At 37.8% G+C, this 16,812-nt stretch overlaps 1 protein-coding gene across 1 annotated transcript in view; it reads left to right on the top strand.

Annotated features, from left to right (window-relative positions):
• LOC123547220 (schlafen family member 13-like) overlaps positions 1-16,812 on the top strand; it is a 53,707-nt gene that overhangs the window by 5,030 nt on the left and 31,865 nt on the right. Inside the window, exons 3-6 of the mRNA XM_053551496.1 lie at positions 2,223-2,283; positions 4,243-4,402; positions 5,081-5,276; positions 6,157-6,340. Coding sequence (XP_053407471.1) covers positions 2,223-2,283; positions 4,243-4,402; positions 5,081-5,276; positions 6,157-6,340 — 601 coding nt within the window. The remainder of the gene's footprint in view (positions 1-2,222; positions 2,284-4,242; positions 4,403-5,080; positions 5,277-6,156; positions 6,341-16,812) is intronic.

Below are 16,812 nucleotides of genomic sequence, written 5' to 3'. Positions count from 1 at the left end.
CGATCAATAACTAGAGAACCACTTGACCCCGAATGTTGAAACTTCATAGGATGATTGGTCATGAAGAGTAGAAGACCCCTATTGATTTTGGGGTCACTCCGTCAAAGGTCAAGGTCACAGGGGCCTGAACATTGAAAACCATTTCCAATCAATAACTAGAGAACCACTTGACCCAGAATGTTGAAACTTCATAGGATGATTGGTCATAAAGAGTAATTGACCCCTATTGATTTTGGGGTCACTCCATCAAAGGTCAAGGTCACAGGGGCCTGAACATGGAAAACCATTTCCGGTCAATAACTTGAGAACCACTTGACCCAGAATGTTGAAACTTAATAGGATGATTGGTCATGCAGAGTAGATGACCCCTAACGATTTTGGGGTCACTCTGTGAAAGGTCAAGGTCACAGGGGCCCTAACATTGAAAACCATTTCCGGTCAGTAACTTGAGAACCACTTGACCCAGAATGATGAAACTTCATAGGATGATTGGTCATGCAGAGTAGATGACCCCTAACGATTTTAGGGTCACTCTGTTAAAGGTCAAGGCCACAGGGGCCTGAACATGGAAAACCATTTCCAATCAATAACTTGAGAACCTCTCGACCCAGAATGTTGAAACTTCATAGGATGATTATTCATGCAGAGTAAATGACCCCTGTTGTTTTTGGGGCCACTCTGTTAAAGGTCAAGGTCACAGGGGCCTGAACATTGATAACCAGTTCTGATCAATAACTTGAGAACCACTTGACCCAGAATGTTGAAACTTCATAGGATGATTGAACATGCAAAGTAGATGACCCCTATTGATTTTGGGGTCAGTCTGTTAAAGGTCAACGTCACAGTGGCCAGTTCATGTAAAATCATTTTTTGGAAATAACTTGAGAACCACTTGACCTACAATGTTGAAACTTAATAGGATGATTGGACATGCAGAGTAGATGACCCCTATTTATTTTGAGGTCACTTGATCAAAGGTCAAGGTCACAGGAGCCTGAACAGTGACTTGAGAACCACTAGGCCAAGAGTGTTGAAATTTAGCGGAATGACTGGACATGCCAAGTAGATGATCCCTGTTGCAGCCAACCATCAGTGTCTCTTTGATTTTTGCTCCTGACCCCTACTGACTTCTTGCCTATAGGACTTTGCATTGGGGGAGACATGCGCTTTTTTACAAAAGCATATTCTAGTTTTTAAATGATATGGAAGTGGTACCAAAAACAAACACAAGCTATGATTTATCAAGTTTATTTATCGAGTCTGATGTTTCGATTTTCACAGGTCTTCTTTAAGATGGTGCTAGTAGACGTTTTAAAGCATGAGTTCACTATCAGAACAAAATATGTAATGCGATAAAAAAAGTGTATAGTCAATTTTGAGATGTTACTTTTGAAATATGATCAAGTATTAATTAGTTTTTATGCCCCCAAAGGGAGGCATATAGTTTTTGAACAGTCTGTCGGTCTGTCCGCATTTTTCGTGTCCGGTCCATATCTTTGTCATCGATGGATGGATTTTCAAATAACTTGGCATGAATGTGTACCACAGTAAGACGACGTGTCGCGCGCAAGACCCAGGTCCGTAGCTCAAAGGTCAAGGTCACACTTAGACATTAAAGGATAGTGCATTGATGAGTGTGTCCGGTCCATATCTTTGTCATCGATGGATGGATTTTCAAATAACTTGGCATGAATGTGTACCACAGTAAGACGACGTGTCGCGCGCAAGACCCAGGTCCGTACCTCAAAGGTCAAGGTCACACTTAGACATTAAGGGATAGTGCATTGATGGGCGTGTCCGGTCCATATCTTTGTCATCGATGGATGGATTTTCAAATAACTTGGCATGAATGTGTACCACAGTAAGACGATGTGTCGCGCGCAAGACCCAGGTCCGTAGCTCAAAGGTCAAGGTCACACTTAGGCGTTAAAGGTCATTTTTCATGATAGTGCATTGATGGGCGTGTCCAGTCCATATCTTTGTCATTCATGCATGGATTTTAAAATAACTACGTATGAATGTGTGACACAGTAAGACGACGTGTCGTGCGCAAGACCCAGCTCCGTAGGTCAAAGGTCCTAAACTCTAACATCGGCCATAACTATTCATTTAAAGTGCCATCGGGGGCATATGTCATCCTATGGAGACAGCTCTTGTTGATAAGGCAATTGTATATTCTCAAAACATGTGAGTTTTATGTTATTTTCTGTGTTGTTTATAAGAGAGAGATAGAAAGAGGAAGAGAACATCAAGTGGGGGAAGTACACTCAACTCACAACATGTGTATGTATCAACTTCTTATCTGCTTATATTATCTCCCCCTTTCTGTTGTAGATATAATCTATTTGAATTTTATATACACTTAATGATTTTAGTTCTGTTGATACAATGTTGAAGATCCAACTAGAACGTTGGTAAAAAAACGCAGCCTTCCCAAAAGGGTTACCTATATCAGTGTATGTATGCAGGGATGTGGAGAAAAGACGAGAAGAATGTAATGAACACTTAAAAGAATGCATTGTGGCACTGCCTTGGGAAAACGATTTGAAAAGTTGGTAGAGCTTAGATTAGAACCAGTTAATTGCATGAACATTCTAACTCTTAATACCCACCATGTTCCAAAGCTACAGGATAGAGTATATATCAGAGTTATTCCTGTCAGGTGAATCCCTTACACATGTAATGGTAACAAAAGGTTTGATATGTAAAACACAAAAACACCATTGAGGGCCTAAGAGAACAGGCCAGAAGATAAATATTAAAGCAGCTCAGTCTTGCTGGGGTTTTAGAACTGCCATTCATGAATTTTTCAACCTAATTCAGGCATAATCAAGGGAAACCAGTTGTGAAGGTTGGTGCTGAAATAATGGGCACCTGGTCCCACTAACCGTCAAAAGATGGAAAGTGGTCATATGACCTATAATTTAGTCAATGCGTCGTTAAACCCAACAAAACAAATGAAGATACGTTTCATTCTAAGTGTTATATGATTTACCGTAAATGTGTAAATATTTTTAGCTCAAGTTGAGCTTTTGTGATCGCCCTGTGCCCGTCGTCCGTCAGTCGTCCGTCATCAACAGTTTGACTGTTAACACTCTAGAGGTCACAATTTTGGCCCAAACTTAATGAAACTTGATCAGAATGTTACCCTCAATAAAATCTTGGACGAGTTCGATATTGGGTCATCTGGGATTAAAAACTAGGTCACAAGGTCAAAATCAAAGGAAAAGCTTGTTAACACTCTAGAGGTCACAATTTGGGCCCAATCTGAATGAAACTTGGTCAGAATGTTACCCTCAATAAAATCTTGGACAAGTTTGATATTGGGTCAACCGGGATCAAAAACTAGGTCACCAGGTCAAATCAAAGGAAAAGCTTGTTAACACCCTAGAGGTCACAATTTTGGCCCAATCTTAATGACACTTGGTGAGAATGTTACCCTCAATAAAATCTTGGACGAGTTCGATATTGGGTCATCTGGGATTAAAAACTAGGTCACAAGGTCAAATCAAAGGAAAAGCTTGTTAACACTCTAGAGGTCACAATTTGGGCCCAATCTGAATGAAACTTGGTCAGAATGTTACCCTCAATAAAATCTTGGACAAGTTTGATATTGGGTCAACCGGGGTCAAAAACTAGGTCACAATGTCAAATCAAAGGAAAAGCTTGTTAACACTATAGAGGCCAGATTTATGATTATATCTTTACGAAAATTGGTCAGAATGTTTATCTTAGTGATCTCAAGGTCCGTTTTGAATCTTAGTCATGTAGGATCAAAAACTAGGCCACCAGGTCAAATCAAAGGAAAAGCTATCTTACACTGTAGAGGCCACATTTATGACCATATCTTAATGAAAGTTGGTCCGTATGTTAATCTTGATTATCTATAGGTGAAGTTCAAATATGGGTCAAGTGGGGTCAAAAATTAGGTCACTAGGTCAGATCAAAGGAAAAACTTATTAACACTGTAGAGGCCACATTTATGACTGATTCTTCTTGAAACTTAGTCAGAATGTTAATCTTGATGATCTTTAGGTCAAGTTCGAATCTGGGTCATGTAGAGTCAAAAACTGGGTCACTGGGTCAAATCAAAGGAAAAGCTATTTAACACTTTAGAGGCCACATTTATGACCATATCTTAATGAAACTTGGTCAGAATGTTAAGCTTGATGATCTTTAGGTCAATAGGTCAAGTGAGCGATACAGGGCCTTCATGGCCCTCTTGTTTCTTTATGTTAACAGAACAGAGAACTTGAGCCATTATGGGGAGATAATCCTTCACTGCACTGTTAACATCACCTATGGTATACGTGCATGTGGGAACTCAGTCGTGTTGAAGTATGTGTGTGCATTACTGAACTCAGGTGGTGGCATTCTGCACATGCGGAACCTTGATGCCGAGGTAGAAACAAAGATGTTCTATCTTGCAAACATGTAACAGTAGTTTAACTTTTGATTTACTTAAAGTTTGAAGGTATTAAGCTATTCTCTTGAAATTGGGACAAGGTTCATTATGATGCACTATCCCAAAATAAGCGAGAGGTTAGGGTTTCAATATGTTTATTTGTACACATTCAGTAAATTCGCATACATAATAATGACTGTTTACTAAAAATTATCCGATTAATTTATTGGGTGGTTATAAATATGGTTCTCAATGTAATTGTTTGAATTTACAAAAGTTTTAAGAACTTGTACCTCTAAGTATTGTAAAATCATCAATATTCACGGGAGATTTTTTAAAATTTATTTTGTTGTTGAATCAATCCCCAGAATAAAATCTTACAAAACAAGTAAAATTCCTATTCATTTTATGTTCAAAATTTTAAATCCATAAAGTCATATCCCCACAAAGTAGCTGTTTTGCAAAAACCAGGAATTTCATTCAGGCTGAAAGTTGTCATACAACAGTCATTTACAAAGATACTTTAACACACCAGCATGCATACTCGACCTGTACAAGTATGAAATCTCAGTCTCTCTGCTGCCGCAAAAAAGTTTCAGGTATGGTTTTTCAAAAGTCTGTATATATTTCATTGCCTGAGTATATTTATGAAACATGGAAAAACCAAATTTTCAGCGTGGAGTAGTCCTCTCTAAGCATCTAGACACCTGGTGGAGTGGTATGGAGATAAAGATGGCGGAGATTTTGTCTCGTGACGACATCTGTAATTACTTTGATCTTGTTGGTAACCATGATGACAAGGATCTCTACTTGTTCGTGAAAACTGCTGAACATTTGTGCACACTCCGCTACCACTGTAGGCTTCCAACTGGTAAGAAGTTTGTACATTACATTATGAATTATCTTTTTTTCGATGTTTTGGCATGAAGACACCCTGCTTTGCGTCATGTAGTCGTCTGCTGGTACATAAAGAATATTATACTAAGGAGATGTTTGTATCAGGGCGAGTTGAATGTGTTAATTTTGGCATCACTCAAATTCAATTAGGATTAGGTGGATAAATCTGTAAGCTGTATGTCTCGTATGTACAGTGTTGTTAAAAAAATGGATACAAATACTCTACTGTTTATTCTAATATGCTTTTCTCTGTTAAAACACTCTTGCGCTAGAATGACATCACGTTAACGTGCGGTGACGTCAGTGTTTTTGTTGTGACCAAGAAAGAGCGCTACTATGTTTTATCTACTGTTTTAGATTCAGGGCATATTAGAATCGAAATAATTCATAGCAAAAGAGTGTTTTAACACTATTTATATACTCGGGCGGTAATACGTCGTACAAATAACTTCACTCGGGCTGCGCCCTTGTGAAATTATTACGCCAGACGTATAACCGCCCATCGTGCATAAGTAGTGTTAAAACACTCTTTTGCTATAAATTATTTCTTTAATGATGACTTTTAAGTCTGCTGTGCCGGATTATTTCTTTTAGATGATCTTATTTTGTGGTTTAAAAGATGATGGAAGATATTTACCTCACTTATGCATATAACTAAAAATGACTACAATTTACCTCTGACACTTTGCTCTGGATCTGCTGTTGAACTTCCTGTTGAATACATAATCATAGCGTTGTTTTAGAATGTAGGATGTACATTATTTCCAGCATAAAAAAAAGATCACAAAAAATGTAAGCAATGTTGTTTGAGTTTTTAAACATTATTTGAAATGTGAACTTTATGTCTGTTTTAGATACAGCAACTCATGAGGTTACCTATCAGTCACTGTTACGTCTGCTTGTAAATCATGGAGAGGCAGGAAGTCTGCAAGAGTTACCTCCCATCCCTAACAGATATATATTTGGAAGATCTGCTGAGGAACTGAAGAAAGAAACCAAACAAATACAGTTCAAACAGCTGGCGACTCCGCAGAACAAGTATGAATTTGGTGCTTTAGTTGATGCCTTTAAAACCGTTTTGGATTAGGGAATCAGTATATTTCATATTACACTTTATACTTGGTAATTGGGTGGTCAGTGTCAAGGTGTCATTTGAAAGTTGCCATAGAGGAGTTCAGCACATAGCAACCTGTTCATGTTTTATAAGGTTGACCATTCGAAGAATAAGTAAAGCTATCCTACTCACCATGGTGTCGGCGTCACACCTTGGTTAAGTTTTTTGTATCAGTTCACATTTTGAGAAAACTTTTTGAGATAAAGCTTTGAAACTCTCAATACTTGTGTACCATCATCATGTCTAGTTTTAGGCAAGAGTACATAACTCTATCAAGGATTTTGTCTGAATTATGCTTCCTTTTAACTTAAAATCTTGGTTAAGTTTTTTGTACCAGTTTATATTTTGTGGAAACTGTTTGACTTACGACTTTGAAACTTTTATCACTTGTTCATTATAACAGTCTCTATCTGTAGGCAATAGTACATAACTCTGTCAGCTATTTTTGATGAATTATGGCCCGTTGACTTGAAAATTGGTTCAGTTTTTAGCCTGACTATTCGAAGAATAGTCTAGCTATTCTACTCACCCTGGCGTCAGCGTCACACCTTGGTTAAAGTTTTGCATGCAAGTACATATGGCGATCATTTAAATGCATATAGCTTTGAAACTTATTAGCTCGACTATTCGAAGAATAGTCTAGCTATTCTACTCACCCTGGCGTCGGCGTCACACCTTGGTTAAGTTTTTGCATGCAAGTACATACAGCTATCATTTAAGGCATATAGCATTGAAACTTATTTTTAGCTCACCTGAGCAATGCTCAGGTGAGTTTTTTGATCGCTCAATGTCCGGCGTCCGTCGTCCGTCGTCTGTCGTCTGTCGTCTGGCGTCTGTCGTCTGTCGTCCGTCGTCTGTCAACATTTAGCTTGTGTATGCGATAGAGGCTGTATTTTTCAATTAATCTTCATGAATATTGGTCAGAATGATAACCTTGATGAAATCTAGGCCGAGTTCGAAAATGGGTCATCTTGGGTCAAAAACTAGGTCACTAGGTCAAATCAAAGAAAAACCTTGTGTATGCGATAGAGGCTGTCTTTTTCATTTAATCTTCATGAATATTGGTCAGAACGATAACGTTGATGAAATCTAGGCCGAGTATGAAAATGGGTCATCTCGGGTCAAAAACTAGGTCACTAGGTCAAATCAAAGAAAAACCTTGTGTATGCGATAGAGGCGGTATTTTTCAATTTATCTTCATGAATATTGGTCAGAATGATAATCTTGATGAAATCTAAGCTGAGTTCGAAAATGGGTCATCTCGGGTCAAAAACTAGGTCACTGGGTCAAATCAAAGAAAAACCTTGTGTATGCGATAGAGGCTGTATTTTTCAATTCTTCTTCATGAATATTGGTCAGAATGATAACCTTGATGAAATCTAGGCCGAGTTCGAAAATGGGTCATCTGGGGTCAAAAACTAGGTCACTAGGTCAAATCAAAGAAAAACCTTGTGTATGCGATAGAGGCTGTATTTTTCAATTGATCTTCATGAATTTTGGTCAGAATGATTGCCTTGATGAAATCTAGGCCAAGTTCGAAAATGGGTCATCTGGGGTCAAAAACTAGGTCACTAGGTCAAATCAAAGAAAAACCTTGTGTATGCGATAGAGGCGGTATTTTTCAATTTATCTTCATGAATTTTGGTCAGAATGATTACCTTGATGAAATCTAGGCCGAGTTCGAAAATGGGTCATCTGGGTTCAAAAACTAGGTCACTAGGTAATATCGCGTAAAAACCTTGTGTATGCAATAGAGGCTGTATTTTTCAATTGATCTTCATGAATTTTGGTCAGAATGATACCCTTGATGAAATTTAGACCAAGTTCGAAAATGGGTCATCTGGGTCAAAAACTAGGTCACTTGGTCAAATCAAAGAGAAACCTTGTGTATACATATAGAGGCGGTATTTTTCAACTGATCTTCATTAAATTTAGCCAGAATGATTACCTTGATAAAATCTAGTCTGAGTTCGAAAATGGGTCATCTGGGGTCAAAAACTAGGTCACTAGGTCAATCGAAGAAAAACATTGTGTATGCAATAGAGGATGTATTTTTCAATTGATCTTCATGAAATTTGGTCAGAGTGATTGCATTGATGAAATCTAGGTCGATTTTGAATATGGGTTATCTGAGGTCAAAAACTAGGTCACTAGGTCAAATTAAAGAAAAATCTTGTGTATGCGATAGAGACTGTTTTTTTCAATTGATTTTTATGAAATTCGGTCAGGTTGATTGCCTTAATGAAATCTAGGTTGAATTTGAATATGGTTCATCTGAGGTCAAAAACTAGGTCACTTGGTCAAATCAAAGAAAAAACTTATGTATGTGATAGAGGCTGTATTTTTCAGTTGATCTTCATGAATTTTGGTCAGAATGATTGCCTTGATAAAATCTAGGTCGAGTTTGAACATGGGTCATCTAGGGTCAAAAACTAGGTCATATCTAAGAAAATGCTTGTTTTATCGCAAGAGACCAATTTTTTGGTCCAATCTTAATGAAAATTGGTCAGAATATTTGTTTCCATGAAATCACTAGGTCAAACATGTTTTACACTGTTATGGTGTGTTTCTTAGGTGAGCGACCTAGGGCCATCTTGGCCCTCTTGTTTCTTTTTCTAGGTCAATTACCAACCTCACTGGGTCAAGTTCCATAACTCTGACATGTATTTTGAGCAAATCATGCCCCCTTTTGGACTTAGAAAATTCTGGTTAAAGTTTTACATGCAAGTTACTATCTCCAAAACTTATGCAGATATTGAATTGAAACTTCACATGTGTCTTCGGGGTTATAAAACTAGTTGATAGCACCAAGTCCCATAACTCTGACCTTCATTTTGGCCAAATTATGCCCCCTTTTGGACTTAGAAAATTCTGGTTAAAGTTTTGCGTGCAAGTACATACAGCTATTACTAAAAGGCATATAGATTTGAAACTTATTTTTTCTTTTTCTAGATAAATTACCAACTTCACTGGGTCAAGTCCCATAACTCTGACATGTATTTTGGGCAAATTATGCCCCTTTTTTCGAATTAGAAAATCCTGGTTAAAGTTTTACATGCAAGTTACTATCTCCAAAACAGTTAAACTAATGCAGATATTGAATTGAAACTTCACATGTGGGGTTATAAAACTAGTTGATAGCATCAAGGCCCATAACTCTGACCTGCATTTTGGCCAAATTATGCCCCCATTTGGACTTAGAAAATCCTGGTTCAAGTTTTACGTGCAAGTACATACAGCTATTACTTAAAGGCATATAGATTTGAAACTTATTTTTTCTTTTTCTAGATCGATTACCAACCTCACTGGGTTAAGTCCCATAACTCTGACATGTAATTCGGGCAAATTATGCCCCCTTTTGGACTTAAAACTTCTGCTTAAAGTTTTGCATGCAAGTTACTATCTCCAAAACTAATGCAGATACTGGATTGCAACTCTATAGATATTTTAACATTAAGGTAATATTTTCCTGCTTCTGGGACAATAATTCGAATAGTCGAGCATTGGCTGTCTTACGGACAGCTCCTGTTGTACATGTCCTTGTTTTGTCTTGTGGCTTTGAAACTTTGAACACTTGTTTATCATCATGATCTCCATCTGTAGGCAAGAGTACATAACTCTGTCAAGTATTTTGGCTTAAATATGGCCCTCTTTGGACTTGGAAATTGGTTCAGTTTTCGTACAAGTCCATGTTTTATCAAAACTGTTTGACATGTGGCTTTGAAACTTCAAACACTTGTTTATCATTAGGATCTCCATCTGTAGGCAAGAGTACATAACTTTGTCAAATAATTTTGCTTAATTATGGCCCTTTTTGGACTTCAACCACTTGGAAATCAGTTAATTTTTTCAGTCCATATTTTTCTGACCTGTTTGTCATATGGCATTGAAACTTTGACCACTTGTTTACCATCAAAGTCTACATACATAGGCAAGACTTCATAACTAGGACAAGGACATTGGCTCAGTTATGGCCCTTTTTGACATAGAAATTAGTTAATTTCGCATATAATTCTGTATTTTGTCTAAACTGTTTGATAGTGGGTTTGAAACTTTGAACTCTTGTTTACCATCAGTGGGTTTGAAACTTTGAACTCTTGTTTACCATCAGTGGCTTTGAAACTTTGAACTCTTGTTTACCATCAGTGGCTTTGAAACTTTGAACTCTTGTTTACCATCATGGTCACACATTGCCATATAGTGCAATACTTATTAAGTTCCACAAATACAGGTACAAAAATGTACATTGTCTTATATATTTTTCTTCTTTTGTCTCAAATTCTGTGGTAATATTTTGACCACATACTTACATCACTTCTTCGAAAAGTAAAGTCTTTTAGGCGGCCTTTACCAAAGGTTATCGGTGAGCTGTTAGAAAAGGTGGAAGGTCCATCATCTATCTTCTGCAGTTTTACTGTGAATACTCCTGAGATCACAGATTTGCCAAATCTTAATGAAAACTTAGTCATAATGTTAGCCTCAACAAAGTCTCAGACAGATTCGGTAAAAAACTACGTCACTAGGTCAGATCATAGAAAAACCATTTTAACACTTTAGATGCCCAGTTTCTACTTAACCTACATGAAACCGTACCTTCAATCAGAGCTGTTCTATTTCGATCTCTTCAGATCGTTCAGCACGACATTTATGTTGTGTTAGTGTACTGTTTAATTTTTCAGCTTGGGTTGTTCCAATACCCCAGCTTTTAAAGCTTTGGGTATTGTTTAATCACTCCATGGATATGGTGCCTGCTTTTTAATTTTGTCTTTTGGCAGTTTCTGTGATATGCAGGCTTCATAACCACAGATCCCCTCTCTAAATTCCAGTTTGTTTAGTTCTGCCCATTGTTTTCTCGTTTAGGGCAAAGCCAATTTTTTATATGGGGACCATATGCCGCTTTTCATGGAATTGCACTCAGTGCATCATTGAAGGTTCCATGTGCACCCCCGTATGAATACATCTGCGGATGTCTCCAAATTATATTCTTGTACTTATAGCATGTGTAAATGTTGAGTTCTGCTCAACCTGGGGCTAGAGGGCGTGGACTGTAGCTTGCATTTCCACTACCGTCCATGAACAGGCTCAATCAAACTGAGCCTGCAACAGTTTCGTTTACGTCGTGTTGGGCGACCTGTGGTTTTCCACTTTTTAGCTCACCTGTCACGAAGTGACAAGGTGAGCTATTATGACCGCTTGATGTCCATCGTGCGTCGTCCGTTGTGCGTCAACAATTTGTAAAAAAATCTTCTTCTTGAAAACCACTGGGCAGAATTACACCAAACTTCACAGGAATGATCCTTGGGTGGCCCCCTTTCAAAATTGTTCAAAGAATTGAATTCCATGGAGAACTCTGGTTGCCATGGCAACCAAAAGGAAAAACTTTAAAAATCTTTTTCTCAAAAACCAGAAGCCCTAGAGCTTAGATATTTGGTGTGAAGCATTGCCTAGTAGACCTCTACCAAATTTATTCAAATCAAAATTGACCCCGCCCCAGGGGTCACTTGATTTTACATAGGAAAATCTTAAAAAAGTCTTCTTCTCAAAGAGCTTAGATATTTGACATGTTGCATTGCCTAGTGGACCTCTACTAAAGTTGTTCAAATCATGACCTCTGGGTTAAAATTGACCCTGGCCAAGGGATCACTTGATTTTATATAGGAAAATCTTAAAAAATCTTCTTCTCAAAAACCAGAAGCCCTAGAGCTTAGATATTTGGTGTGAAGCATTGCCTAGTGGACCTCTACCAAGTTTGTTCAAATCATGACCCTCGGGGTCAAAATTGACCCCGCCCCAGGGGTTACTTGATTGTACATAAGAAAATCTTAAAATATCTTCTTCTCAAAAAGCATAAGCCCTGGAGCTTTGATATTTGACATGTGGCATTGCCTAGTGGACCTCTACTAAAGTTGTTCAAATCAAGACCCCGGGTTCAAAATTGACCCCGCCCCAGGGGTCACTTGATTTTACCTATGAAAATCTTCAAAAAATTTCTAAAAATAAACCAGAAGGCCTAGAGCTTAGATATTTCACATGTAGCATTGCCTAGTGGATCTCTACAAAATTTGTTTAAATCATGACCCTCGGGGTCAAAATTGGCCCCACCGCCGGGGTCACTTGATTTTACATAGGAAAATCTTAAAAAATCTTCTTCTCAAAAACCAGAAGACCTAGAGCTTAGATATTTGACATGTAGCATTGCCTAGTGGACCTCTACTAAAGTTGTTCAAATCATGACCCTGGGGTCAAAATTGACGCCGCCCTATGGGGCCACTTGATTTTACATATGAAAATCTTCAAAAAAATTCTAAAAATAAACCAGAAGGCCTTGAGCTTAGATATATCACATGTAGCATGGCCTAGTGGACCTCTACAACATTTGTTCAAATCATGACCCCCGGGGCCCCAGGGGTCACTTGAATTTACATATGAAAATCTTCAAAAATTTTCTAAAAATAAACCAGAAGGCCTTGATCTTAGATATTTGACATGTAGCATTGCCTAGTAGACTTCTACAAAATTTGTTCAAATCATGACCCCCGGGTCAAATTGGCTCCGCCCCATGGGGTTACTTGATTGTATATAGAAAAATCTTCAGAATTTTCTAAAAAAAAACCCAGAAGGCCTAGAGCTTAGGTATTTGACATGTAGCATTGCCTAATGGACCTCTACAAAATTTGTTCAAATCTTGACCCCACAGGGTCAAATTGACCCAGCCCCAGTGTTACTTGAATCTTCATAAATTTGCTTAAAAAAAACCAGAAGGCCTAGATCTTAAAGCTTTAGCTAAGAAATTTGTTCAAGCAAGCAACTCTACTTAGGTGAGCGATATAGGGCCATCATGGCCCTCTTGTTTATTTTGTCAGAATATTTGTTTTTATGAAAGTTCGGTGAAGTTTGAAATTGAGTCAGAACTTCACAAAGTCAAATCATAGAAAAACTTTTAGTTTTTAAAGGTGGTTAATCACATTTTAGCAACATTTTATGACGTTTTTATTTCATTTTTATATGCGCATTTTGAACAAATTGACGTCTTATGATGGCACATCCGTCCATCTGTCCATCTCAATTTGTGTCCGGAGCACAACTTTTTAACCATTAAAGGTATTGACTTTAACCTTGGCATATAGATGGCAGCAAGACGATGTACAGAGTGCTTGAACCGGCTCTGTAGGCCAAAGGTCAAGATTACAAATTGAGCTGAAAGGTCAAATCTGTCCATCATATTTTGTGTCTAGAGCATAACTTATTAACCATTCAAAGTATTGACTTCAAACTTGGCATACAGGTAGGTGGTGGTGAATTGATGTGCATAGTGCATGAACAGTTGTGGTAGCTCAAAAGTCAGGGTCAGATATGCCTATCATATTTCGGGTATTGACTTGAAACTTGGCATATAGGCGGGTTGTGATGAGACAAAGTGCAGACTGCAACAATCTACATTACACTCCCCCTACATAAAGGCCTCCCGCTACCTTCCTCCCCAACCCATCCCCCCAAAAAACAAGATTTTATTTAGTTCCTTGCCCTTTGATATCCTCTCACCACCGCAGAACACACACACCCTGCTCCCCCTCCCACACCTCCACCAAAAAACAAATCATTAAATTTTCTTTTTCAGCTTGACTAATTGAAGAATAATCTAGCTATTCTACTCACCCTAGCGTTAGCGTCAGCATCACAACTTGGGTAAAGTTTTGCGTGCAAATACATATGGCCATCATTTAAAGGCATAAAACTTCAAAGAAAAGTTTTGTTTCTTTTTAGGTCAATTATCAACCTCACTAGATTAGGTTCCATAACTATGACATGCATTTTCGCTAAATTATGCCACCTTTTGGACTTAGAAAATCCTTGTTAAAGTTTTGCTTTCAAGTACATAATGGCTATTACTTAAAGGCATATAGCACTGAAACTTATTTTTTTCTTTTTCTGGGTCAATTTTCAACCTCATTGGGTCAAGTGCCATAATTCTTACATGTATTTTGGCCAAATTATGCCCACTTTTGGACTAAGAAAATCCTGGTGAAAGTTTTGCATGCAAGTACATTTAGCTATTACTTTACTTTACAGCATATTGCTTTGAAACTTATTAGCTCACCTGTCACATAGTGACAAGGTGAGCTTTTGTGATCACCCTTCGTCTGTCGTCAGTCCGTCCGTGCGTCCGTCCGTGCGTCAACAATTTCTGCACGATAGTGGTTTCATTTATGATTTTATTTTAACCAAACTTGCACACAACTTGTATCTTCATAAGATCTTGGTTCCTTTCTTGAACTGGCCAGATTCCATTATGGGTTCCAGAGTTATGGCCCCTGAAAGGGCCAAAATTAGCTATTTTGACCTTGTCTGCACAAGAGCAGCTTTATTTATAACTTGATTTTTACCAAACTGGCACACAACTTGTATCACCATAAGATCTTGGTTCCTTTCTTGAACTGGCCAGATTCCAGTATGGGTTCCAGAGTTAAGGCCCCTGAAAGGGCCAGAATTAGCTATTTTGACCTTGTCTGCACAATAGCAGCTTCATTTATGATTTTATTTTAACCAAACTTGCACACAACTTGTATCACCATAAGATCTTGGTTCCTTTCTTCAACTGGTGAAATTCCATTATGGGTTCCAGAGTTATGGTCCCTGAAAGGGCCAGAATTAGCTATTTTGACCTTGTCTGCACAATAGCAGCTTCATTTATGATTTGAAAATTTTAATCAAACTTGCACAAAACTTGTGTCAGCATAAGATCTTGGTTCCTTTTTTAAACCGGCCAGGTCCCTTAATGGGTTCCAGACTTATGGCCCCTGAAAGGGCCAAAATTAGCTATTTTGACCTTGTCTGCACAATAGCAGCTTCATTTATGATTTGATTTTAACCAAACTTGCACACAACTTGTATTACCACAAGATCTTGGTTCCTTTCTTAAACTGGCCAGATTCCATCATGGGTTCCAGAGTTATGGCCCCTTAAAGGTCCAAAATTGGCTATTTTGGCTTTTGCAGCCATATAGATACTTCTTTTATAGTTTAATCTTGGATTCCATGACAAATCAGATACAATTGTAGGTTCCAGAGTTTTTTTTATATCTGATTACCTCCCCTGATTGTAATCAAAATGGATTTATATCAGTAAGTACTTATAGGATTTATTTGAAATTTCATTATTGTCATTAGTTAGACTGAGCCAGTCAGGGTAGATAACTATGGACTGATTTTATGTCAAATTACCTCCCTTTATTTCAAATTAAAATGGGTATATCTCCGTAACTAATGAAGATACTGATCTGAAATTTCATTTATGTCAACAGATTTAATTGGCAGATCCTTCTTTTGTTCACTTACAATAAAAATTTTTTAATTACTTCCCTTTTACATTACTTAAATAGCTTATTTTTAGTAACTTTTTTATTATTGGCCGTAGAGAAAAACCGAGACCACTTTTCTGTGGTACAACATGGATGGTACCTCCAATTTTTAGGTGTATTTTGACATACCTGTACCTTGTAAGAATTTTTTTTTCTTTTTGGTTAAATTTCTTCCCTTTGTTGTTCCTGTCCTTTGGACTTAGATATTTTTTCTGAGGACCCTCTTGTCCTCAAGTGCAGTGATAACAGGTGAGCGATATAGGGCCATCATGGCCCTCTTGTTTTTCTTTTTCTAAGTCAATTATCAACCGCACTTGGTCAAATCCCATAAATCTGACATGTATTTTGAGAAAGTTATGCCCCCTATCGGAATTAGAAAATCCTGGGCAAGTTACTATCTCCAAAACTAATACAGGTATTGAATTGAAACTTCACATGTGTCATCAGGTGATAGCATTTAGTCTCATAAGTCTGACTTGTATTGTGGGCAAATTATGCCCCCTTTTGCACTTAGAAAAATCCTGCTTAAAGTTTTACATGTAAGTTACTATCTCCAAAACTAATGCAGGTATTGAATTGAAACTTCACAGGTGTCTTTGGGGTTATAAATCTTAAGTAATAGCATCAAATCCCATAAATCTGATATGCACTTTGGTCAAATTATGCCCCCTTTTGGACTTAGAAAATCCTGGTTAAAGTTCTGTGTGCAAGTCAGTATAGCTATTACTTAAAGGCATATAGCTTAGACATTTGTTTTTTAGCTTACCTGTCACGTAGTGACAGGGTGAGCTTTTGTGATCGCCCTTCGTCCGTCGTCCGTCCACAATTTCTTGTCTGCATGATAGTGGTTTCATTTATGATTTTATTTTAACCAAACTTGCACACAACTTGTATCACCATAAGATCTTGGTTCCTTTCTTGAACTGGCCAGATCACATTATGGATTCCAGGGTTATGGCCCCTGAAAGGGCCAAAATTAGCTATTTTAACCTTGTCTGCACAATAGCAGCTTTATTTTGGATTTGATTTTTACCAAAC

The sequence above is a fragment of the Mercenaria mercenaria genome, chromosome 9, assembly GCF_021730395.1.
Source record: "Mercenaria mercenaria strain notata chromosome 9, MADL_Memer_1, whole genome shotgun sequence".
Lineage (NCBI taxonomy): Eukaryota > Metazoa > Mollusca > Bivalvia > Venerida > Veneridae > Mercenaria > Mercenaria mercenaria.
This window is presented reverse-complemented; position numbering and strand designations above follow the sequence as displayed.